At 42.4% G+C, this 26,946-nt stretch overlaps 3 protein-coding genes across 11 annotated transcripts in view; 1 reads left to right on the top strand and 2 right to left on the bottom strand.

Moving 5' to 3' along the window:
- Window positions 1-26,946, top strand: part of LOC147007992 (uncharacterized) — a 75,683-nt gene that overhangs the window by 10,362 nt on the left and 38,375 nt on the right. The window contains exons 1-7 of one of the 9 annotated variants that reach the window (XR_015053707.1): window positions 16,204-16,391; window positions 18,903-19,020; window positions 19,661-19,799; window positions 19,894-19,958; window positions 21,652-21,728; window positions 25,836-25,921; window positions 26,227-26,540. The gene's annotated coding sequence lies outside the window, so the exon portion shown is untranslated. Of the gene's footprint in view, window positions 1-16,203; window positions 16,528-17,165; window positions 19,507-19,660; window positions 19,800-19,893; window positions 20,261-21,651; window positions 21,729-25,835; window positions 25,922-26,226; window positions 26,541-26,946 lie in introns of those variants that run through there. The other 8 variants (XR_015053704.1, XR_015053708.1, XR_015053705.1 and 5 more) reach the window with 8 other exon arrangements.
- Window positions 1-26,946, bottom strand: part of LOC147007993 (uncharacterized) — a 73,093-nt gene that overhangs the window by 18,232 nt on the left and 27,915 nt on the right. The window contains exons 7-9 of the mRNA XM_085865886.1: window positions 15,596-15,736; window positions 11,021-11,278; window positions 3,494-3,754 (exon numbers count right to left, since the gene is read on the bottom strand). Of these exons, the coding sequence (XP_085722012.1) occupies window positions 3,494-3,754; window positions 11,021-11,278; window positions 15,596-15,736 (660 nt within the window). The remainder of the gene's footprint in view (window positions 1-3,493; window positions 3,755-11,020; window positions 11,279-15,595; window positions 15,737-26,946) is intronic.
- Window positions 8,054-11,015, bottom strand: LOC147007995 (uncharacterized; the record flags this gene model as incomplete). Its single annotated transcript, XM_085865964.1, has 1 exon — window positions 8,054-11,015. A coding segment is annotated over one exon (1,170 nt), but the record flags the coding sequence as incomplete, so codon positions are not given.

Below are 26,946 nucleotides of genomic sequence, written 5' to 3'. Positions count from 1 at the left end.
TGTGGGGAAAATTTGTTTTCGCATAGGCGAACGATTTTGGGGAAGGCATATGTGAATAAATTTCCAAACTTAAAGGGTTTAATTTGTTGGTTTTTAATCTGTCACTCTCCAAAATAAGAGGTGTACCATTAGATTCTCAGGGGGGCATGGAAGTTTTTATGGTAAAAAAATATCTTCACCCGCTAGTCGAGACCCTCCCCAAAAAAAATCCTCACCAAATTTTGCATGAAGGTATACATATAAAAACTTATTCTGCCCGACCCAACATGTCTTAAAAACTGAACTGTGGCCTCGCATCCCCTGAACTGAGGGAGCTTTAATCCCTCATTGCAGTATTGCAGGGCATCAGCAACACTCGCACTAAACACTTGGGCAGCCAAGTTAACTTTCATTTTTTCCTTCCTCCGGTCCTTATGTGCATTGTTCAATTTATTTCCTCACCTCAAACCTTCTCTCTCTTATAGCTTATTCAACTTCTCTATATACTGCCATTTGTTGGTCTGGCCATCAGGGGTTTTGAAGATCCCACCATCTGCAAAAGAGTTACGCAGTAATTTGAGCATGTGGCACACATCTAGTAGAACATGAACTCGAACAGATGGGTCAGAAGGATGAGGAAAATATGGATTCATACCAATCACATTCATATTTGCTCCAAGAGCTCTCATCATTGCAAAATGGCACTACGGTCCATCACAGGTGAGGGAAACGCCTCGGACACCGGTTTCATGGAGTCTGCGAAAGCACTCGTTTCCTAGATTTGCCCGTTCTACTCCATTCTTGCCATCTATCAGAAAATATCCCAATGGAATCTTCCAACCATCATTCACAGACACAGCCATAAAGAATAGCGCATCCTTAGCAACTGGTGTGGAATCATCAAACCTTCCAGTGCCAATATCTACATAGCCTTTGAACTTTCCATTTGAATATTCAATGTGCTTCCGTATCGCCATTTCATCAAACATAACTGTGCAAATTGTCTCCTTTCCCTTGGCTTGATTTTCCATTGGTTTTGCCTGAAGTGCAGTAAATGATTGTTTTGTGAAACCCGGGTCCCCTTCTACTCCACTATACCATGATCTAATAGTTTGGGGATGAGGCAAAGCCAGGTTAAATGTTTCTCTTACATAGTCATAGGTCTTTGCTGAGTAGAATTGCAATGTCATAGCAAAGGCACGGAGGTCCTCTGGGTATGCACACGAGTTTTTTCCATTTGACGGTTGACTAATTCTTTCAAAGACTTCCTTGGGGACTTCACTGAAAGTTGACTCCAGCATCTCTGCACAGTTTGTTGATATTCGGTTATGATCATGCAAATAATCAATGACTGACTTTAAGCTTGAAACCTTTCTTTGGAGACGTCGTGTCTTTTGCAGAGTGCTCTCGTAAACGAAGACCATATGACATTTTTTTAACCCTGAAATGAAAAAGAGATTTTTTTTGCCCGAAAAGATCAATTAGTTTTCAATAATTTCGGCATGCAGGAATGGCATGAAAATGATTGAACAAGTTACAATCATATAGTTCATGACTTGAGTTAGTAAGCTTACCGGTGCGGTCTGGAAATCTGGATTCCCTGTCAGCGCACAGACGTAAAAGATGATTAAACCACGCAAAGTGACATTCTCTCACGGTCACATGAGGTATGTGATTTCCACAAGTTCATGACACCAACTAATAAAACTTTGCATGAGTTACATGCAGTTTATTGCTTGCATTTGGAGATTTCTTACTGCCAGTCTGCTGTTTTCGTACTTCGATGCAGTGATATTTTGGGGGAGACAAGATGGTGGAAAGTGAACTTCCGGTGACTTCACTCCTCGGTAGACAATCGCTGTGGACGCGACCAATCCAGGTGTAGAGATCAGTGGCCCCGGTCCATCGGGATGGAAAGGAATAAGAGGGGGGGGGTGGTCGGGTAACGGTTAGAAAATAATAATTTTCCTTGTATCGTTCCGAACTATACACGTATCTCTCCACCCTCTTCCTGGTACTTTTCATTGATCCATCAGCTTCAGTCTGCGTTTACCGTTCTAAATTCACCATACACCTCCACAATTTTACTTCAACCTTTCCTTTTCCGAAACTTACGCAATCCTCATGGGGAAGAATGAGATGACAGGGAGGTGGGTGGACAAGGGGTCAACAAGATGGATGCAAGCTCAAACACAGCAAGAAGGGGAAAGGAAAACTGGATATGGCATAAGAAAAGCATGGTGAGGAATAAGGGGGAAAAGCACATTAATCTGGAAAGGAAGGGGTCGGCTTGTGGAGGGCTTTTATTTTGGAGAGGGCTTGGGGAGGAAATGAAGGTTTGGAGAGGGGAGAAAAGAACATGAGAATGGATGAGAGGGGGGGGGTGAATCGCCATCTTGAAGACAGAAGAGTCAAATTGAAGTCTGAGGAAGTTGGTTCCACAGGCTGCAGAAAGGAGGAACAAATGAGGGGAGGTGAGCAAAGAACCTGGATTTTGGAAGTTTCAAGAGAAGTTGGTTACTGGAAGACCGAGAAAGCCCTTTGGAGCAAAAGTTCAGTGATGAGGGTACAGAGCAAAGCAGAGGGGTGCAGGACCAGAAATGAACCTGGAGAAGAGAGAGAGACCACTGGTGTGAGAGTAAGAGAACCACAGACTCAGGTTCATCACGAGAGATTCCAATGATTGTGATGGACTTCTGCGGCATCAAGAAGTGTAAGGTGAGGCAGGGGTGCCAAAATTTAATGAATCACTTCTATTTTTCACATTATGACGTCATTGCTTGTGTGAAATCATTTATAAAATTACATTAAATTATGTTATCACAGAGAAGTACATTAGATGTGGAACATGTCATCGTGCTGGGAAAGAGAATCGAAGACCAAACAATCAAATCAAGCTGAGAAGTGCAAACACCAAACAACCAACTCTCTCCAGATCTTTTTACAATCTTCCTGCTCTTGTTGTTCTCCAAATTGACGGTTTTTCTTTGTTGATGTATCTTTTTGTATTTCTCATTTATCTTCTTTGGCGTTGGATTTGCTGTTATTTCCATCCCATGTGTGGCATGTTATACTGTTCCTGGAAATTTTTTGCTTTGATGTGTTCTTTGATGTGTATGTAAGTTCGATGTTTGATTAAACGCTTTGTCACACACAGAACAATTGTAGGGTTTCTCTCCAGTGTGTATTCTTTGATGTGAATGTAAGGTCGATGTTTGATTAAACGCTTTGTCACACACAGAACAATTGTAGGGTTTCTCTCCGGTGTGTATTCTTTGATGTGAATGTAAGTTCGATGTTTGATAAAACGCTTTGTTACACACAGAACAATTGTAGGGTTTCTCTCCAGTGTGAATTCTTTGATGTCGAGATGCAGATGATGAACGAGCAAATGCCTTGTTACACACAGAACAATTGTAGGGTTTCTTCTCGGTGTGTATTCTTTGATGTGTCAACAGATATGAAGAAGAAGCAAATTCCTTATTCCACACAGTGCACCTGTGCGACGTCTCACCTGTGCATATTTTTACACCTCCTTTTAAACACGATGAGGAGGTGAAGTCCTTGTTGGTAACAGAAAACTTGTTTGTCTTCTCACTTCTTTGTTTCTCCTGTTGCAAGACATTGATCCACCTGTCGCAGTTGTTGTTTGTAGACACAACCCGAAACTTGTCACCATCTTGACACAAAGTCTCTGTCGGGTGATGATCGAAAGAAACTTCTCCGTCCACCGACGAGGAACAGTTGACACGTGAAGACGTTTCAAATTTTTTCTCTGCAAAGACACAATGGAGCAAAAACATCAATAAATCACTTTTACAACTGTCTCACCTTACACGTTTATTCTGAACAATATTACCATTGTTAACTGAACACCACATTATCATGGCCCACTACTCCCATGGACCATATACACATATCATCCATGCATCCTATTACATCATATTGTTTCTTGGAATGGGTTATGAACGTCAAAAATGTAATTATTCACTCACATCTCTCATGGATCAGATAAATAGTTTCAGATTTTTCAGAGAAGGATTTCAATCCCACCAGTTATGGCTGGAGTTCCACTTGAAACGTTGTAAAATCAGAGGGGCGAGATACTTTGAAGAAAGTAATTTTAAATTTGAGAACGAGTCACGAGAAAGTAATTGAAAGAAATTTAATTGTGAAATTATTACGTACATGGAAGATTCTCTGTATGAAAACCTTCAGAGAATAAACCGCTGGACGGGATAACTTGAAAACAGGATGTTATCGTGAAATAATAAATCAAAGTCACGGAAGCTGGACAACTTGTCGGAGAGTTTAAAACAACACTCCCTTCAAGGTGTTTCTCGTCGATTGTAGTTGATCACTGCAGCAGATTTTAGTCGATGTACATTGTCGTGGATCACTGAGGACGACGACCGTGACACCAAAATCGAAATATCCCGCTCCACAGCAAGCGTGCCCCCGGTCCATCGGGATGGGGGGGTTTTTTGGAGACGAGGTTGGACAATCGTGGGAGACGTTGAACACAGAAAAGACCCGAACATAACAGAACAAGAAGAACATCGTGGAGGGGTGGGGGGACACAACTACAACACGGTAGAGATACAATGAAAGGTCACGTGGAAGAAGAATGGTCATGGGGAGGAATGAGATGATCGGGAGGTGGGTGGACAAAGGGGGTGAACAAGCTGGATGCAAGCTCAAACACAGCAAGAGGGGGAAAGGAAAACTGGAGATGGCATAAGAAAAGGATGGTGAGGAATAAGGGGGGAAAACACATTAATCTGGAAAGGAAGAGGTCGATTTGTGGAGGGCTTTTATTTTGGAGAGGGCTTGGGGGAGAAAGGAAGGCTTGGAGAGGAGAGAAAAGAACATGAGTATGGATGGGGGGTGTTGGTGAAAAGCCATCTTGAAGAGGGAAGAGTCAGATTGAAGTCTGAGGAATTTGGTTCCACAGGCTGCAGAAAAGAGTAGCAAATGAGTGGAGGTGAGCAAGGAACCTGGATTTTGGAAGTTTCAACAGAAGTTGGTTTCTGGAAGACCAAGAAAGCCCTTTAGATCAAAATTTGAGGGTGGGAGTGCAGAGCAAGGCAGAAGCAGAGCAAGGACCAGAAAGGAACCTGGAGAAGACAGAGAGACCACTGGTGTGAGAGGAAGAGAACCACAGACTCAGCTTCATCGCTGGAAATTCCACTGATTGTGACGGACTTCGTTTCTATGGCATCAAGATGTGCAAGGTCAGGCTCTGCTGCCAAAATTTAATGACTCACTTGTACTTGTCACATTGTGACGTCATTGTGTTATATCATCTATCTATAATTCCAGCAATCTGTGTGTGTGTGTGTGTGTCTGTGACCGCTGTTTCTCGACAACCGCTGGTCCGATCTAATTGAAACTTGCCAGGTATATTGCTGGGGACAAGAGGATGTGCCTTTTCAAGGTTTGATATTAATCGGACAAGTGCTTCCCAAGTTATGGCCATTTATTTACCAACCAATGACAGGAACCGTTGCTGCGGCCATTTTTTATCAACCAATGACAGGAAGCATTGCTGCGTAGCTGTGGTCGATGGGGAAGAGAAACTCAGCTGCGTTCGCCATTACGGATTTTTTCTCTTCTCTTCTCTTCGTGTTTTTCCTTGTGAAAAGGCAAAATACGTTGGCGCTAATTGAATAATTGGCCATTAAAAGCCGTTAGGGTTAGTTCAGAACAGCAATTTTCAGAAAATTTGCGATTGTATTCTTGCCCTGGACGAGGAAACAAAGAAGAAGCGCCGTTTCCTCAGCGATGTTGTTTATGAAGAGGTGCAAACGAGATAAAGGTGTGTACAATCTACATGGAGACGATTTTTATTATTATTTATTTCTTGAAGAAAAATTGTTCCAAAAATATTTTATCAAAAAAAGTGCAAACTTTTTTTGTTTCCAATTGTCAAAACGCTGTGGCCTTTGGAAGTGTTAAGGAATTCAGCTCCACTCAACATGATTGCCAACGAAATACATCTCAATTTGGTGGTAAAAACGATTCACAACGACGGGTTTCCTTACTCATTGCTCTGCAGTCTGCATTCAACCCCTTCATTTGTCATCTCATTGACCTCATTTCATCTGTCTATAATTCCAGCAATCTCTGTGTGTGTGTCTCTGTGTGTGTGTCTGTGACTGCTGTTTCCCGACAACCACTGGTCCGATCTAATTGAAACTTGCCAGCAATATTGCTGGGGACCTGAGGATGTGCCTTTTCACGATTTGATATTAATCGGACACGTAATTCCCAAGTTATGGCCATTTATTTACCAACCAATGACAGGACACGTGCTTTGTAGGCGTGGCCGATGCGCCATTTAGTTACCAATCACAGGACACGTTGCTGCGTGGGCGTGGCTGCGTAGGCCGGTGCACGGCAGGCCGACGATGACGTCACGTGCCGTGCTGGTTCCGATGGGGATCCATCGGTGCCTTAGTTACCGTGGGGTAGGAGTGGCAATGGTAAATGGCAGCGAATGTCATGGCAAGCAAAGACAGGGAGGTAAACTTGATTTTAATTAACTCTGTGTGTAATTATCACAGCAGTTGTTCCTTCAATGCAAGCGATAATTTGTGGAATGATGTGAACATTCCGTATGGGCACGCACTACTTTTGGATAGTGATGACTGACTGTATTCTAATAATTTCGCGATTTCTTATCCGCATTTATAGATAACCACAATGTCCCAATCCAGTCGTCATTTCTGAGAGCGAAGGAATGGCCTGTGTAGTTGTTTGAAAGTTTTTTTTTGCATGTACGACCACGCACATATGGGCACGCGAGAGCGAAGGAACGGCCTGTGTGGTTGTTGTTTCTGGCACGCGGTTTGAAAGTTTTTTTTTAGTTTTTTTTGTATGTACCGCCACGCACGTACGGCCACACACGTACGGCCTCGCGAGAGCGAAGGAACGGCCTATGTAGTTGTTTCTGGCAAGCGGTTGTAAAGTTTATATATATTTTTTGCACGTACAGCCACGCACGTACGGGCACGTGAAAGCGAAGGAACGGCTTGTGTAGTTGTTGTTTCTGGCACGCGGTTTGAGTTTTTTTGCGGGGGGGGAGGGGGAGGGTTTGCACGTAGGGCCACGCATCTACGGGCATGCACTAGTTTATAAAATTACATTTAAAACGCATGACAGAGAAGTACATTAGATGCGGAACTTCTTATCGTGCTGGGAAAGAAAGTCGAAGAACAAACAAGGAAATCAAGCTGAGAAGTACAAACACGAAAAATTGGGAATCTCATGGAAAATCCTGAACACTACAACAACTCCCACAACTTGTTCATATACCCAGCTAAGGGGTGCAGTGATGCCCTTTTTTGGATTGATCCTTTTACATGTTGTTCCCTTGGGACAGGGGGATCGTGAGGTTCGGGCAGACATTTTGATATTTTTTTTGCCCGAGGTGCCGAAGATTGCTCGCAAAATCCCGAAGACCCACATTATATTCACTCCCAATTTGAATGCACAGTGAAATTCCCGAATTCCCACACAAAACATTTTCATGAAGTCAACAAGACAATAAAACATCAAATAGAAATCTCCATCTGATTTTGGATGAACAATTATGCTGTGAAATGATGACGTCATTGTGACAAAGGCAATCGCTCGAGGCATTCCCTTTTGATGTTTTGTTTTTCCTTTTTCAGGATTTCAATCCCAGCAGGTCCTTGTTTTGCTCTTTTCTCTTATAATTTGCTTTGGCTAATTTTTCTACTTTTCACATTGTCACAGAATCACTCCTGTTCTTCTTCATCATTCCCGTTGCTGCGATTATCATTGGAGCAATGTCGGTGCTCTTCAGTTTCCAGGTTCTCTTGACTTTCTTTTTCAGATCCTGGTATCACATTTGGTTCGTGCTTTCAAGAGTTCACTGAGACTGGGATATTGACGTTTTTGCACATGTGTCGGTGGATTGCTCTTGATACCTTGTTGTACCTTTGTGTGTACAGGTGTTCTGACATGAGGTTTTTACATCCCGAGAGAAGGTGATGGTGTTTTCTATTTGTACCTTACAGAACCTGCACCTGTTCTTATTGACTCCATGATGCCATCTTCTTCGAGTGTCCTTGGTGCTGGGTCCTTACAGCTCCGGGAGAAAGTCCACACCCCCTTTCAAAATTTTCACCTTTTGATGCCTTCTCGCCTGAAATTAAATTGCATTAAATCAGACCCCCCCCCCTCTCCACCATTTATTTGCACATAGTAACCCAGAACTTCAAATTGAAAAACAAATTCTCAAATTTCAGAAAATTTATGAAAAATACAAAACTGGAATATCTTGGTGGGATATGAGTCCAACCCCCTGAGTTAATACTTGGTGGAACACCTTTGATAGCAATTACAGGTGTGAGTCTGTTGGTCGAGGTCTCTTCCAACTTTGCACATCTTGATTGGGAAATATTTCCCCATTTTTCTGCACAAAACTGTTCAAGCTCAGTCAAGCTGTGTGCGGAGTGTTAATGGACAGCAATCTTACAAGTCGTGCCACAGATTTTCGATTGGATTTACATCGGGGCTCTGACTGGGCGACTCAAGGACATTTATCTTTTTGTTCCTCACCCACTCCAGTGTAGCTTTGGCTTTGTGCTTCGGGTCGTAGTCATTCTGAAAGGTGAACATCCGTCCCAAATTCAGCTTTCTTGCAGAGGACAGCAGGTTTTTTCTCCAGGATTTTTCTGTATTTTGCTCCATCCATTTTCCCTTCAATCTTAACAAGTGCCCCAGTCCCTGCTGATGACAAACATCTCCATAACATGATGATGCCACCACCATGCTTCACAGTAGGGATGGTGTTCTTTGGTTGATGTGCTTTGTTGGGTATCTTGGCTTCGTCAGACAACAAAACTTTTTTCCACATGGCTTCGGAATCTCTGGAATAGTTTTGTACACACCACAAACGGGACTCAAGGTAGGCTTTTATGAGTAAAGTCTTCCTTCTTGCCACCCTACAGTACAAGCCAGACTTGTTGAGTTATTGGGATATTGTTGTCACATGTTCACATTTACCAGTCTTTGCCAGAAAAGCATGTGGCTCTTTCAAAGTTACCATGAGCCTCTTGATGGTCTCTCTGATCAGTCTCCTCATTCCTTAGTCATCTAGTTTGGAGGGACGGTCTCATCTCGACGGTCTTGGTGGTTCCCCACGCCTTCCATTTCTTAATGACTGCCTTGACTGTGCTCCAAGGGATTTTCAAGGCATTTGAATTTTTTTATACCCATCCCCTGATCTGTGCATTTACACAACTTTATCCCGGACGTCTTCTGAAAGCTCCTCGGTGCTCATGGTTGAGTCTTTGCTGTGAAATTCACTACCCAGCAGAGGAAACCAACAGGAACGGCTGATTTTATTGTGAAATCATCAGAATCACAACAATTTAAACAGGTGGAGGCCAATTAACCTGGAGTGTGATTGTGAAGGTGATTGGTTCCACCTGAGCTCGTTTACCATTGTTATTTTTGGGGGGTGGACACTCATCAAACCAAGATATTCTCGTTCTGTGTTTTTAATTAATTTTCTGAAATTTGTGTAATTTATTTTTCACTTGGAAGTTGTGGGTTACGATGTGTCAGTAAAGGTGTAAAAAGTCTGATTTAATGGATTTAATTCCACGTTATAAGGCATCAAAAGGTGAAAATTTTGAAAGGGGGTGAAGACTTTCTACAGACACTGTACTCAGCCTCGTTCTCCATCTCAGTTAACATGACGTCTTCCAATCCACTGCAAAGTGCCTTCATTGTCTCTCCCCAACTCTTTCCAGATCTTTTTCAATCTTCCTGCTCTTTTGTCGTTCTCCCAGTTGACGGTATATATTTGTTGATGTATCTTTTTGTATTTTTCATTTCTCTTCTTTGTAATCGATGCTGCTGGATTTGCTGTTATTTCCATCCCAAGTGTGGTATCTTCTACTCGCACCTGTTCCTGGAAATTCTTGGCTTTGATGTCTCGATGCAGATGATGGATGATTAAAGGCCTTGTTGCACACAGAACAATTATAGACATTCTCTCCGGTATGTATCCTTTGATGTCTATGAAGGTCCGATGACTGATTAAACACTTTGTTACACACAGAACATTTGAATGGTTTCTGTCCGGTGTGTATCCTTTGATGTCTATATGCAGATGATGGATGATTAAAGGCCTTGTTGCACACAGAACAATTATAGACATTCTCTCCGGTGTGTATCCTTTGATGTCTATGAAGGTCCGATGACTGATTAAACACTTTGTTACACACAGAACATTTGAATGGTTTCTGTCCGGTGTGTATCCTTTGATGTCTATGGAGGATCGATGACTGATTAAACACTTTGTTACACACAGAACAATTGTAAGGTTTCTCTCCGGTGTGTATTCTTTGATGTCTTTGTAGGATCGATGACTGATTAAACACTTTGTTACACAAAGAACATTTGAATGGTTTCTGTCCGGTGTGTATTCTTTGATGTGCCGAAAGAGTTGATGAACGAGCAAAGACCTTGTTGCACACAGAACAATTGTAAAGTTTCTCTCCAGTGTGTATTCTTTGATGTGAAGATGCAGATGATGCACGAGAGAAGGCCTGGTGACACACAGAACAATTGTAGGGTTTCTTCCCGGTGTGTATTCTTTCATGTCTATGGAAGTTCGATGAATGATTAAACGCTTTGTTACACACAGAACAATTGTAGGGTTTCTTCCCGGTGTGTATTCTTTCATGTCTATGGAAGTTCGCTGAATGGTTAAACACTTTGTTACACACAGAACACTTGTAGGGTTTCTCTCCGGTGTGCAATATCTGGTGTTCATGTAAATGTGATGACTGATTAAACGCTTTGTTGCAAACAGAACACTTCTGGGGTTTCTCCCCCGAATGTGTTTTTTGATGACGATATAAATTTGATGAAGAACAAAAGACCTTCCTGCATTGTGAACACTTGGAGGATTTCTCACCGGTGTGCAACGTTTCATGTATCAACAGATATGAAGAAGCAAATCCCTTCTGACACACACTGCACCTGAGTGACGTCTCACCTGTGCATATTTTTACACCTTTTAAACACGATGAGGAAGTGAAGTCTTTGTTGGTAACAGAAAACTTGTTTGGCTTCTCACTTCTTTGTTTCTCCTGTTGCAAGACATCGATCCACCTGTCGCAGTTGTTGTTTGTCGACACACCCCGAAACTTGTCACCATCTTGACACAAAGTCTCTGTCGGGTGATGATCGAAAGAAACTTCTCCGTCCACCGACGAGGAACAGTTGACACTTGAAGACGTTTCAAATTTTTTCTCTGCAAAGAGACAATTGAGCAAATTCAAATCGAATGGAAGAACAAATAGGTACAGTCCTGTATCAGAAGGAACCCGAACAAGCGAAAAGCAAAGATGAAGTCATCAGGAGGAACCTGGATAGGATTCACATTTCAGCTGCAACTCCTCTACCCTCAAACCCATCCAGGAACAACCAAGTCGCCATATATAAAAAAACCCAAAAATCAAAAATATCCCAGATTAAAAAACAAAATTAAATAAATCTGGCTGCCAGACCATGCATCCGATCAAGATGAAATTTTATTCACCATCTTTCAAAACATTTATTCACCGTCACAACTGGATCATAATTGTGAAATTTCAGGTCGATTGATTAAGCGGTTCCAGAGAAAACATTATTTAATATTTTTCTTCAATCCAATATGGCTGCCAAACCATGTGACCTATCAATTATTCCCTCACGAACTTGTGCACCATGGCTTGGGGAACATTTGTGTGAAGTTTCCCATTGATCTGTCCAGCCGTTCTCGAGATGTTTAGACAGGTTTTCGGGTAAATCCAATATGGCTGCCATACCATGTCAGATGTGTGAACCTTTTGTTCCTCACGGATAGGAGGTCATACGTGTAAAATTTTACCTCAATCCGTTCAGCCACTTCAGAGAAGATTTTTGAAGGTGAAAAAACATCAACAATATTGCTGTCGAATCACGTGACTGATGACGTCATCAATTATTTTTTTTCTGACATATTATTCGTGGGGCGGCTTCGCCCAAATATTCAAAATAATTGTGCATTTTGTGATACAAGCACCAAATTTGGCACAAATGTACATTAATATGTTGCGAACATTTTCAGATATTGGGCCACTTGAAATTCTCTCTTTATGTCCGCCATATTGGATTTCAAAATGGCCGCCACTTGAAATTTTAATTTGCTATTATCTCTGGATGTAATGCAGCTATTGACTTGATTCTGGTATCTAAATGTATGTTTTGGGGGGCAAGGAATCCAATGGTACCATTTTCAACTTAATATTATCTATCACAGTCTGTTATGTAATTTAATTTGGAAATTATCGAGGCAAATATTGGATTCAACACAATACTTTGAAAAGAATGTCTTAGTTCTGTAAATGTCTTAGGTATAATACTGACATGCTACATGGTCTAGTATTTGAGGATAGGTGTACTGGTATCTGAGGCTAGGTATATACCGGTACTGAAGATACGTGGACATAAACAGTGTCATGTTAACAAGTTCAGCATTGCCACAAGTACATGTATGTTGTTGACTCATCGTCATGTGCAGTCCCCTTCACACACACACAGAGGGCTGTGCACTGAAGGGCAGCCTTTTTGCACTTGCAAAAGGAGACGGTGGAGCGGTTGGGCTCACTGACAACCCGAGTGCCCTACGTCGCTGGATGGTTGCGGGACCAGAAGTTGCCAGGGTGATCGAAGAATTCCAGGATGGGAACCAACACTGGAGACGGCAAACAGCAGACACACGTCATCATGATCAGACGCCAAGTGTACAGGCCTCATTTGTGAAAGATGTTCGCTCTCTCGTCGGTGTCATAGAGGAGATGGGCAACCCATTCGAGGAGGAGAGTCAGGATGTAGTCAAACTGGACACAAAGGAGATCGCAGATCCTGCTGCTGTGGAGACCATGATGAATGCCAAGAGGATTGGCCAAGAGCAGTTCGAAGCTATCACCAGAGAGTGTCTGTTGGACAGAACAAAGGCAGTGGACGCACCCATTCCTCGTAACAAGCTGAAGGTGTTCAGCACTTCCACTCCAAGAAGCCAGAGCATAGGTCAGCAACAGCTCGCCTCCATCAAGAATGACCGTGAACTCTTCGCACGCCTGTACATTGGCTGCCAGACGAGGGATGGAAACCTTGAGGAGTTCTTTTGTCACGAGAATCAGGCATGTCCTCCTGCATTGTCTGATGGTGGAAGCCTCTGCACTGGTACCAAGAGTGGTCTCCTCACATGCTTGGAAGAAGTCTCCAACGCAAAGACAGAGACTCCTGTCACGACCTGTATTGTGCTTGATGGAGCAGCCATCGTCCAGGTGCTGAAGCCGGCTGCATCAAAGACCTTTGAAGAGTATGCACAACAGATCTTCATCCCATATATGTCCACGAAGCTGCAAACAGTGTCACACCTGGATCTGGTCTGGGATACTTACCTTGCTGATTCACTGAAAGGTAGTACACGTGGAAAGCGGGGACAAGGTGTGCGGAGACGTGTGGTGGCTGCCGCAGCCATACCAGGACACTGGCAGAACTTCCTACGAGTGGACAGCAACAAGACCGAGCTGTTCAGGTTCCTCTCAGCAGCTCTCATGGAATGGTTTGACCAGGAGGACAAGCAACTCGTCATTACTGATGGAGAGGCAGTGCTCAGCAAGCCACTACTGCCAGATCTGACCTCACTCGCCCCATGTAACCATGAAGAAGCTGACAGTCGGATGTTGCTGCATGCATCTCACGCAGTCCAGCATGGACACCATGCAATACTCATCCGGACTGTAGACACCGATGTTGTGGTGCTGGCAGTGTCCTTGGCACAGGAGTTACAACCAGAAGACAAACTGTGGCTGGCATTCGGAACAGGCCAGACTTTCCGATACCTAGCAGCACACGAAACAAAGCTTTCAAATTAATTAAAAGTGAAAATCTGAAATGTCGCGTCAATAAGTATTCAGCCCCTTTGCTATGACACTCCAGATTGAGCTCAGGTGCATCCAATTTCCTTCAATCATCCTTGAGATGTCTCCACAAGTTGATTGTAGTCCACCTGTTGGCAATTCAATCGATTGGACATCATTGAGAAAGAAACACACCTTTCTATTTTAAGTACAAAGTTGACGGTGCATGTCAGAGCGGAAACTCCACCATGAGGTCCAAGGAACTGTCCGTAGAACTCCGAGATAGAATTGTGAGGAGGCACAGATCTGGTGAAGGGGATAAAACAGTTTATAGAGTGTTGAACGTTTCCAAGAGCACAATGAGCTCAATCATTAGGAAATGGAAATAACATGGAACGACTCACAGTCTTCCTCGAGCTGGCCATCCCAACCAAACTGAGCAACCGGGCAAGAAGGACCTCGGTCAGGGAGGTGACCAAGAACCCAATGACAACTCTGACAGAACGACAGAGTTCTTTGGCTGAGATGGGAGAACCTGCCAGAAGGACAACAGTCTCTGCAGCACTTCACGAATCCAGGCTTTATGGGAGAATGGCGAGACAGAAGCCACTCCTGAGAAAAAGGCACGTGACAGCGCGTCTGGAGTTCGTAAAAAGGAAATCTGAGAGCATGAGGCAAACATTCTGTGGTCTGATGAGATGAAAATGGAACTCCTTGGCCTGAATGGAAAGCGCTGCATCTGGCAGAAACTGAGCACAGCTCATCATCCATCCAGCACCATCCCTCCCGTGAAGCATGGTGGTGGCAGCATCATGCTATGGTGATGCTTTTCAGTGGCAGGGACTGAGGGACTTACGAGGATGGAGGGAACAATGAATGAAGCCAAAATCAGGAAAATCCTTGAGGACAACCTGCTTCAGAGTGTAAAAGACCTCAGACTGCGGTGAAGGTTAAATATTACTGTTCACCGACGCTCCCCATCCACCTTGACAGAGCTTGAACAAATCTGCAAGGAGGAATGGGAGAAAATCCCCAAATCCGGATGTGCAAAGCTGACAGAGACAAACTCAGGAAGACTTGAAACTGTAATCACTGCCAAAGGCGCTTCGACGGAGTATTGACTCAGGGGGTTGAACACGCATTGACGAAAGACATTTCAAACTTTCCTTTTGAATTAATTTGCAAAAATTTCTCAAAATTCCTGATAAAAATATGTTTTCCCTTTGTCATGAGGGGGTATTTTGTGTTGATCAGTGAGAAAACATTTAAATTTATTCCATTTTGAAGTCAGGCTGGAACACAACGAAATGTGAAAGAGTCGAGAAGTGTGAATACTTGATGAAGGTGTTGTAGGTTTCACCATTAAAACACCACAAAGGGCACAATGGGGTCTTTATTTTCTTTCTCCCGTGGTCCCTTCACGTCAGCCATAATCTGTGTCAGCATGACCATGATGTCGGGATGTACCGGGGATGCCAACCTGGTGTCCTGCTCCATTGTGGACACCGGGCTAACGGTCGGGGGTCAAAAAGGCCACCGAGCAGTGGTTTCGGTAGTGAATGTTCGGAAGGAAACATCATCAGGTTTTAACTTCCTGTTCCATGATAAATACCGGACAAACTACAAACTCTCGTCCTGGTGCCTCACAGGGCGGATGTCGGTTCAATCAATGAGCGTACCTTCACCCGCAGGTACAGGTGAGTCACTCGTCTCATCAGCCAGAAGTTCCTCGGGCAGGTGGAACATCCCACCGTCGACCTCGAAATGACGAGGCCATTGTGTGCCGGTGCAGGGGTCCCACGAAGAGAGGAAACGTTCATCTGAGTTGGTGTAAACGAGGGTAAAGAGGAATCGAATGATGACGTCATGACGTATAACTCGGATGGGATTCCCATTTTAACAATTAATTACCAAACTCCATGTGGATTTGTACCTTGAGGGGAATAACAAGGACCCGGTATACTGTTGTTAGATTCACTCTGCAGAATAATAATATTATTAATATATTATTATTAATAAAACGATAACATGAGGAATGAGTTTGTGGTTCAAACCTTCATATCGAGGGAACGAATCACGGACGAACTCGGACTCGATCTTCCCTTTCAGCGCAGAATCTGAAACAAAAAACAATCCATTAAATAAATAATAAACTTACAGGAAGCACAATATGTCGGTTCGGAGTGACGTCACGTACCAGGTCCGGACTCATCCTCGGGTGAACCGACCATGGACCCGCTTCATGAGGAAACTCGTCGAGTCACGTGATCAAGAGCCTTGATTAGTCACGCTTTCTCGGCGGCAGATTCGACACCAATCACGTGACCTACCAAAGAGCGTCACAGCTCGATCGAGTTTGTCATTATTCTTAAATAAATGATTGAATGAAGAAGAAGAAGAAGTTAATGAAATTGTTGAAGAAGAGGAAGAGGAAGAGAAGAAGAAGAGTGCGTCCACCGCCATTTTGAACTCACGGTGTGGTGTTCTCCTCCTTCCTACGTCATCGTGGTTTTGTGGAACGATGTTCCTTTGATTTCGTCGACATTTTAATGCATGTTTGGTCGAGGAGACGATTAACAACATGTTTTCCCCTTTGGATTGACACGTACATGTGTGTAAATATCGCGTTTTATTTAATTCAAGTTTAATAAGGCTTGAGGCCTTTATTTTCTCTCACGTATTTTCTGTCAGGGTTTATGGATGAACATACAAATTAATATGGAATAGGCAAAGCCTAAAAGCGAACGTAGAATTCTTCTTACATTCGCTTCTGACTTTACCGATAACGTGTTCACAACTGTAAACTTGCCAACTAGACCGTGGTACGTGTTAGCGCCGCACGGCTGATGAATTTGACGCAATTTCCGGTTACTTCGGCCTGGATTCGGGATCAGCGAACAAATAATGTAAATCACGATTAAAGAATATTTTTTGGTGATGCGGGAGATATCTTTATTAAAATTAACTTTGGGAAAAAATAATTGAATAAATAAATAAATAAACGATCACTTCTGGTCAAGAATAAAAGAAATTAAAAGTTCCGGAAAGAGTTTCAAAATCGCTCCCGGTAATGTTAAATACAAAATAAACACTTCCTGCCATGAAAAAAAATCACTCGGAAGTATAAAATTAACTTTGGGAAAAAAATAATTGAATAAATAAATAAACACTTCCGGTCATGATCTCCCGGCATGCATCATTCCCCATGACAAAAACCGGAAACAAAAAAAAAAACAAAGAAAAAAAAACGGAAGCAAAATGGTCATCGCCAACGACATAGATTCACAATTGGCAGGGTATTGTGTTGTTTTTGTTGTTTCCTATTCTCTCATGTGCACGCGTTAAGTAATATTCACAAGATAGAAATAAAACCCAATCGTGTTTATACACCGCACAGCGTTTAACAACAACCGGAAGCAAAAGGTCATAGCTGACGACACGGATTCCAAATAGCCAGGGGGATTGTGTTGTTATTGTTGTTTCCTATTCTCTCATGTGCACGCGTTAAGTATGAAGCTCACTGCGTTCGCCAATATGGAATAGGCAAAGCCAGGAAGCGAACGTAGAATTCTTCTTACATTCGCTTCTTAAATATATTGTTACGGCTGTGGAAATTCGCAGAACACCATAAAGGTCCGTAGTTCAGTTAGATCGATAAGTCTGTGTTCAGTTAGATTTCCCCACCGTTGTTTAATGGGAATTCTTCGTGTTAACCGGGCTGTGATCCTTTGAGGTAGGTTTTTCTTTTTCTATTGTTATTTTGAACCAACCACATCTCCATCACCATTACAACAACCAACATCACTCCACTTAGCCACGCCAACCACGCCACCACCACGATCGCCTCTACCGCCGACGACCTAACCACCTTCGCCGCTACAAATTCCCTTCTTCTCCACGGACACATTACAACCATCTCTCCACATTCAGTCAATAAACGCGAGCAAAAGGAAACTTCAGGAACTTCGATGGCGCACGGATTTTTTCCGCCTCATATTCCCGCCTGTTTTCTCCGCACTTGGTGTGGGGGGAGGGCGAGGCAGATCGTTCGCCATTGGTTGGTTCGTGGAATGAAGCGCTGGGAACGGAGGAACGCCCCTTTTCGGGAAGCTTCTCGCAGGAACTGGAAGGGGGCGGAGCAGAAAACGGGGAGGAGCAAGGGGTTGGACCCCAGGGAAAAGGGCGAGGCAGATCGTTCGCCATTGGTCGGTTCGTGGAATGAGGCGCTGGGAACGGAGGAACGCCCCTTTTCGGGAAGCTTCTCGCAGGAACTGGAAGGGGAGGAGCAGAAAACGGGGAGGAGCAAGGGGTTGGACCCCAGGGGATATAAGGGCGTGCAGGACGCCAGGTCTGGCAGTTCGTGTCTGAGGTCGTCGAGACCTTTTGTCGTCAGAGCTCGTGTGGTTTTTCTTCGTGTGTGGTTTTCTTCATGGTGGCTGCTTGTCGAGCTCGCAGCTCGTGTGTTCTCGTCGACTGGCAGCTCGCAGCTCGCGTGGTTTTTCTTCTTCGTGGTGGCAGCGGCAGCTTGTGTGTTTTTGTCGTCGAGCCTTTTCTGGTCGGGTGGTTGCTGCTGCTTCGTGGTGGTTCGAGCTCCGGGTGCCTTCCCTCTGGGTGCCAAGTCGTGAGGGTTGTGTGCGGTGGTTCAGGGTCGAGGCGCGCACGAGAGGAGAGTGCCGGAGAGAGCTCGCCGACGGTCGCACCACGAGGGTGCAGGGAACCAGCGTCGGTCTCGTGAGGCCCATTCCGTCAGCCAAGTCCCACGCCATAAAGGCCCACGGGCCCAGTCTGACCCCCCTGTCTATGGGGTGGTCTTTTCCTTTTCTTTTTCTTTCGAATGAATGTTGGTGGCGCCGTGTCCATAAGTAAAACCTGTTAAGTGCCTGTGAAATAATAATAATATTCGGTCGTAGTGCTTTCCCTTGCTTGTGTCTTTGTCCCCGTCCCGTGATTGCTTTTGTTCGATACACATCTATCTGTAATGTGTAGATTTCGGAATTGTCAGTCAGACCGGACCACGTTGTGCATTTCCCGCCAAATTTTCGACTGGGACCCAATGGCCTCCGTGACACCGACAAACTGGACTCAAAGCGACATTTGGCTGAAGGTAAACTTCACTTTTATGAGCAAACGTCATTTTTACTTCTAAATATTTTTCCTCACAACGGTTTTATTAATTAATTTTTGACTTTAGTTCGAATAAGTTCCCCCTGACCCTCACTCGGAGGAGCGCGTACCTCCGCCAGGCTGAACAGATTAGGTTTTGCATCCCACTGATGGGCCGGATCTGGATTCGGACGTGAACTAAACTTTAATCGGCTTGTTCTTGTCACCTACCAAACTCATCCACCTCGTTTTGTCATAACTCGTCCACAACGTTTTGAGATGTTGTGCTATTTATCGTTTTTTGGCCCCATCTCTCAACGGTGAAGAATCATTCAAAAAAAAATTACTATCTGGAGTCGAATCTTCACCAGAATCGAAACAATTCGTTCTTGTCACACACCCGCCACGTCCACCAAGTTTCGTCCGTAACTTTTCGAGATATCCTGCTCGCAGGTGGACAAACGGGTTAAAACATCAGGTGTTGCAGGTAAATATACCATCGAGCTCTCGTATAATGACTGTGTAATATCCATGTATGGATAAATAAATAAATAAATTAAAAAAAAATATATATATATGTATTGTTCACATTTCACCGAATAACTGTCAGCATCCATGAACCCTCCCTCTTTCCACACCAGCTCGTTCTGCGGAGGTGTTGAGACTTGTACAGTTACAGCCTATTCGTCTGCACAGCTGTTTTGCCATGGACCCTTCCGAACATTTCTCTCTGTGTTCTTCAAAAAATACTTATGTGCCTCCTGGGGCACCAACAAGCAGGTAAGCTTCCTTTCAATTTGCTTTAATCAGTTGGAGTGAACAGAGCATGTTCTTCAGCTGTGGTGAAGTAATCCTTTGTCCGTTTCTCCTGCAGTTCTCAGAGTTTTGGAGGAAATGACGGAGCTGAGAAAATCCATCCATCGGCCTTGAAGCAACATCGTGAGCATCATCATTACTTGAAGACAGGAATTCTTCCTTGTCATACACCCAACCTGTCCACCAAGTTTTGTCTGTATCCGTTCAGAACTTTGTGAGATATTCTGCTCACACACAAACAAACAGGGATTGAAACATGACCCTCGTCCATCTTCGGTGGTGGAGGTAAAAATCCTTGGCGATGGAACCTCCTCGAGAAGGAAAAATGAAATACCGCACGAGCTCTTCCAGCTGTTTTGAAACCCCTCTTTCTGGGATCGAGAAAGAAAAAGCAGAAGTAGGAGCTTGGTGTCGTGGTTCCCACGGTAACGTTTGTTATTCTGCTGCCGATGTAGACCTGCTTTCAAATTTTAAGAATAGCAGTTTTATGGCCTAAAAACATTGTTCACTTATCACGTTGACTCGTAACATTGTGATGTATTTGTTTCAAGTCAGCATAAATTGTTCAGATTGTTCAAGCAACCTGATCCAGAACTGAAGGCCAGTCTACAAAAAAATCCGACACGGGAAGCAATTCTGAAACCAGGAACACACGAGCGAACAAGGTTCACAAAACAGAGAACATGGTCTTGTCCTTAACTGTGGAAAACTCATTTTCCTTTTCCCAAGTGCCGAAACCTATTACTCACACAGAAGCGCTGCCTCATGACAAGTGTGCTCTTGGAGAGCTGTTCATTGAGAGAACATCAGATTTTTATAAAACGACTCATGGACTTGCCAAGACTAATAATCTAGTTAGTGAAATTTATTTCCTAATGCAGACGAATGCGCACAGCACAAGATCAGCTAGTAAGGGCAATGTGGCATAACTAATTTCCCTTGAACACAAATGAAGAAATCAGTTCAATCACCCACCGTGGACTCGTCGTCATTGTCAGCTACTTCTGCCCTGATCAACAGAAGGTTGTCTTACATCGCTTTGAGTCTGTTCGTGTCAACAAAGTTGACAGTCAGACGCTTCTTGCAGCTATTGGCAAGTTGTTTATTAATGACGACATTCCTTGGGACAACCTGACGTCAATATTGATGGACTCATGAGCAAGGATAAGAGACAACAGGGCCAGACGTTTGCTTGATATTGATTCATGACGTCATGCTCACGTTGCTGCGAGGAAATTACATGAGGCATTTGATCGGAGGGAAACTCAAGGATCTAGTATGTCGGGCGGTGGAGGTGGGGCTGAGACACAGGTACTTGAGTGGGGTGACGAGATCTTTTTAAATTTGTGACAACACTTCTTATTTAATTTGTGCAAGTACATGAAGCTTATTCTAAGTTTACTTGGTTCGTATGTTCATTCGGAGTCACGGCTGTTATGAGAGGTTCTGCCACAATAGGTGATGATGGTAATGATCGTTACAGGGTATTTCTGGTGAAAAAGAACTCTCTTTCTCTCTCTCTCTGCAACATCATGTTGGCCACTCTGCTGGTCCACTGAGCTACCACAATTCAGAATTTTAAAATTTCTCTCAATTTTTCAACAAATCAGTGCTGGCCATCGTCAGAAAACTTGAACAAGTAAGAAATTAGGGAATGCTAAGATGTAAAGAGTTAGGTTGGTCGATGTCAAAGCTCAAGTGATGTTTTGGTTTTTCTCATTCAGATGAAAACAAAGCACAAGTGATGAAAAAAATATTATTATTCCACGTAATCGGTTATATCAATCTCAGTTTAATTTTTCTTCATCTTCTGCAGACCTTCAAATGGGCATTGCATACCTGCGTGATGAAAGGAAGAAGGAGTTGGTTCATCCACAAGTGGAACAACAAACGGTAATTCGTTCATATAAAGTAGCGTCATATGTTTTAAACAAAGGAATCGCGTTCACGTGCACATTATCTTTTGTGTTTTCATTTTCAAGGAACAAAAAAACTTCACCTCATGATGGGTTTTAGCCGATAGATGTGGGAAGCCCCTTTATATCAACTTCTCGAGAGCATTACTTGCTTCATCATAAAACCACAAGGGTAGTACAGCACGAACACGAGATTTTTTTGAATGTGTTTTCTTTTCTATTGTCTGGAATTTTCCACAAGCTATGGAGTAATCCCTTCTTTTCTGTTTGGAATTTTCAACAAGTCGTGAAATACTCCTTTTCTATTTGGAATTTTCCACAAGCCGTGGAATAATCCCTTCTTTTCTATTTGGAATTTTCCACAAGCTATATATACAATAATCCCTTCTTTTCTATTGTTTGATTTTTTTTCCACAAGCTATATCTACAATAATCCCTTCTTTTCAGTTCGGAATTTTCCACAAGCTACAAAATAATCCCTTATTTTCTGTTCGGAATTTTCCACAAGCTATATATTCAATAATCCCTTCTTTTCGGTTTGGAATTTTCCACAAGCCATGCAGCAATCCCTTTTCTATTGTCTGGAATTTTCCACAAGCCATGGAATAATCCCTTCTTTTCTATTTGGAATTTTCCACAAGTCGTGAAATACTCCTTTTCTATTTGGAATTTTCCACAAGCCGTGGAATAATCCCTTCTTTTCTATTTGGAATTTTCCACAAGTTATATAAACAATAATCCCTTCTTTTCAGTTCGGAATTTTCCACAAGCTACAAAATAATCCCTTCTTTTCTGTTCGGAATTTTCCACAAGCTATACAATAATCCCTTCTTTTTGGTTCGGAATTTTCCACAAGCTATATATACAATAATCCCTTCTTTTTGGTTCAGAATTTTCCACAAGCTATATATACCATAATCCCTTCTTTTTGGTTTGGAATTTTCCACAAGCTATACAATAATCTCTTCTTTTTGGTTCGGAATTTTCCACAAGCTATTCAATAATCCCTTCTTTTCGGTTCGGAATTTTCCACAACCTATATGTACAATAATCCCTTCTTTTCGGTTTGGAATTTTCCACAAGCTAAACAATAATCCCTTCTTTTCTATTTGGAATTTTCCACAAGTCGTGAAATACTCCTTTTCTATTTGGAATTTTCCACAACCCGTGGAATAATCCCTTCTTTTCTATTTGGAATTTTCCACAAGTTATATATACAATAATCCCTTCTTTTCGGTTCAGAATTTTCCGCAAGCTATAGATACAATAACCCCTTCTTTTCGGTTCGGAATTTTTCACAAGCTATATATATACAATAATCCCTTCTTTTTGGTTCGGAATTTTCCACAAGCTATATATACAATAATCCCTTCTTTTCGGCTCGGAATTGTCCACAAGCGATATATACAATAATCCCTTCTTTTCTGTTCGGAATTTTCCACAAGCTATTCAATAATCCCTTCTTTTTGGTTCGGAATTTTCCACAACCTATATGTACAATAATCCCTTCTTTTCGGTTTGGAATTTTCCACAAGCTAAACAATAATCCCTTCTTTTCGGTTCAGAATTTTCCACAAGCTATATATGCAATAATCCCTTCTTTTCGGTTTGGAATTTTCCACAAGCTTAACAAAAATCCCTTATTTTTGGTTTGGAACTTTCCACAAGCTATATATCCAATAATCCCTTCTTTTCGGTTCGGAATTTTCCACAAGCTGTATATACAATAATCCCTTCTTTTCGGTTTGGAATTTTCCACAAGCTATACAATAATCCCTTCTTTTCGGTTCGGAATTTTCCACAAGCTATACAATAATCCCTTCTTTTCAGTTTGGAATTTTCCACAAGCAATACAATAATTCCTTCTTTTCGGTTCGGAATTTTCCACAAGCTATATATACAATAATCCCTTCTTTTCGGTTCGGAATTTTCCACAAGCTATATATACAATAATCCCTTCTTTTCGGTTCGGAATTTTCCACAAGCTATATATACAATAATCCCTTCTTTTCGGTTCGGAATTTTCCACAAGCTATATATACAATAATCCCTTCTTTTCGGTTTGGAATTTTCCACAAGCTAAACAATAATCCCTTCTTTTTGGTTTGGAACTTTCCACAAGCTATATATCCAATAATCCCTTCTTTTCGGTTCGGAATTTTCCACAAGCTGTATATAAAATAATCCCTTCTTTTCGGTTTGGAATTTTCCACAAGCTATACAATAATCCCTTCTTTTCGGTTCGGAATTTTTCACAAGCTATACAATAATCCCTTCTTTTCGGTTTGGAAATTTCCACAAGCTATACAATAATCCCTTCTTTTCGGTTTGGAATTTTCCACAAGCTATACAATAATCCCTTCTTTTCGGTTCGGAATTTTTCACAAGCTATACAATAATCCCTTCTTTTCGGTTTGGAAATTTCCACAAGCTATACAATAATCCCTTCTTTTCGGTTTGGAATTTTCCACAAGCTGTATATACAATAATCCCTTCTTTTCGGTTTGGAATTTTCCAAAAACTAAAAAAACAATAATCCCTTCTTTTCGGTTTGTAATTTTCTACAAGCTATGTCTACAATAATCCCTTCTTTTCGGTTCGGAATGTTCCACAAGCTAAAAAAACAATAATCCCTTCTTTTCGGTTCGGAATTTTCCACAAGCTAAACAAAAATCCCTTCTTTTTTATTGTTTGCCATTTTCCACATGCAAATCAAGAATCCCTTCTTTTCTATTGTTTGCCATTTTCCACAAGCTAAACAATAATCCCTTCTTTTCTATTGTTTGCCATTTTCCACAAGCTGTACAATAATCCCTTCTTTTCTTTTGTTTGCCATTTTCCAAAGATAAACAATAATCTCTTCTTTTCTATTGTTTGCCATTTTCCACAAGCTAAACAATAATCCCTTCTTTTCTATTGTCTGGAATTCTCCACAAGCCGTGGAAGAATCCCTTTTCTATTGTTTGCCATTTTCTCCAAGCTACACAACAATCCCTTCTTTTCTATTGTTTGCCATTTTCCACAAGCGAAACAATAATCCCTTCTTTTCTATTGTTTGCCATTTTCCACAAGCTGTGGACTAATCCCTTCTTTTCTATTGTCTGGAATTTTCCACAAGCCGTGGAATAATCCCTTCTTTTCTATTGTTTGCCATTTTCTCCAAGCGACACAACAATCCCTTCTTTTCTATTGTTTGCCGCATGGCACATACCATATAAAGGAGCCTTGTCTATGCCGCTGGCATTTTCCCCGAGGATGGAACAGTTTCTCTGCATCACGTCCGGTATTCTATGTTTCAGGCAGTTTTCTCCGACAATTAGAACCCCTGAAAAACGGATATTTCTTACGGTGTCCATGATGATGCAGCTGCGGGGAACTTTAACGACTCAGCAAGTGTCCCTCGATTCACATTCAAAACTTCACGAACTTTCATCCAACAGTTCATAAGTTATAAGCCCTTGCGTTTGACTCCTTAACTACTGCAGTCAAACTTTTTCTCCGTCTAAGTTTATGGGGTTCACCCCCATGAACAAAAACTCGCAAAAATGCAACAACTATGGCATTTAGATGGAATTTGTTTGTAAAGCCATTAATAAGACATATTGTCCGATGTATATTCCCAAGTGTCAGTTCGTTTCAATGTATAACCTTTGAGATATGAGCGCTGACACATTTCGGACGGACAGACTGACAGACACCAACGTTGATTTCGAGTTTTTGTTGAAAACTCAAGAATGCGGAAATGGACGTTGCTGAAACATGGAACATGTCATCTCGATTTCCAAAGGATTTATTTCTGAAATTTGGGGCCGATTTCATCCAGTGGAAGCCGACAAACAAATTCTCAGTCCCCATGTAAAAGTTGCATCCAGAGAAACCGTCCTACGTAAAGGGAGGGACGGTTTACACCTCCCTTGATAATATTCATTCACAGTATGTGATGTCCATACTTCACCTCCAAACCGTTCGGATTGACGAACCCACGCACCACTCCAACTCTTGCTGCGAAGGTGTTGAGTGCTGTCAAGGTGTGTTGTTGATCTGGAAGTTGACAAACTCTCCCATTTTGCCCCAAACGATACAGGTGTTTCCCATGGAGCCTGCCATCGATGATTCTGTGTGGAACTCAGTGAATACCCCTTTCTTGCCTCGTTGGGTACCATCGCCGACGTAAGCTGCCTTTCATCACATTCTACATTTCAATTTGTTTTGAGGTTTTTAAAAAATACATCGACAAAAAGAAATACTTCTAAATACAACTGAGTGAATAAGTTACCAACACGAGTTTTCCTCACTGGGTGAATCACAATCTTCGACGTCATATTTGTGATTTGAGTTCTGTGTATATTATTTATTTAAGTGTTTCCAGTAATCCGGAAAACCTTCGTATCGGAACAGCCCTCTCTCCATAGTCCGGCGAAGCGATGTTTTATAACTTCCATGTTGGATTATCTTCACGTTTTCCTTTTTTACAGGAACAAGGCAAAGCTTTATGACAGCACGACCCGTCTGCTTCAACTAGTGACGGCCATTACGCTTGACAAGAACACGAAACAACCCACTTCTTTGCCAAGGTGTATCTTTTTGTCTCTCTTGCTTTTTTTGTACGAGTACACCCACTCCCGCAGGGAGCGGCAGGAAAGGTCATGTTGTTGTCCTCTCTGGGGTATTTTCATTGCAGTAGAAATCGGCTCGGCTCCGTCAGTCTGTGGGATATGAGGAAAGCAAGAAGGTCGGATTTTCTCCCTTTCAGTTTATCTTTAAACAACAGTAACGACTGTTTAAAAAGGTTATCATACCTGTTTGTGGTTTATGGTATTTTAACTTCCGGTAGGCTTCCCATGAAACGCCACGATAAGCTATTCATACACATTAACATTGCGTTTGTCGAAGGAGGGAAAACCCCTTGGAGAGAGGGGCAATTGTATTAATATTGTTTTGTGATAACATTGATATTATGCTATTACCATGAGTGTTGTTATCACCTCCGCGCACACAAAGCGAAGAGTGTGATTCGGCAATTGGTTCACGTCCGTCCGTCAATCTTATGAGTTTTTGATTGAGGAACAACTTTATTCAAATCGAATGTTATATCTTGAGAACAAATTGGAACGTGAAGAGAAAGATAAGTTTGTCGTTGAGCTCAACTTTGGCTCTGAATCCGTCCCGATCGCACGGCCACGGAGAGGAGTGAG

This window comes from Eptatretus burgeri, chromosome 22, assembly GCF_056783735.1.
Source record: "Eptatretus burgeri isolate ZD-2024b chromosome 22, Ebu_testis_v1, whole genome shotgun sequence".
In the NCBI taxonomy this organism is placed as follows: Eukaryota; Metazoa; Chordata; class Myxini; order Myxiniformes; family Myxinidae; genus Eptatretus; species Eptatretus burgeri.
This window is presented reverse-complemented; position numbering and strand designations above follow the sequence as displayed.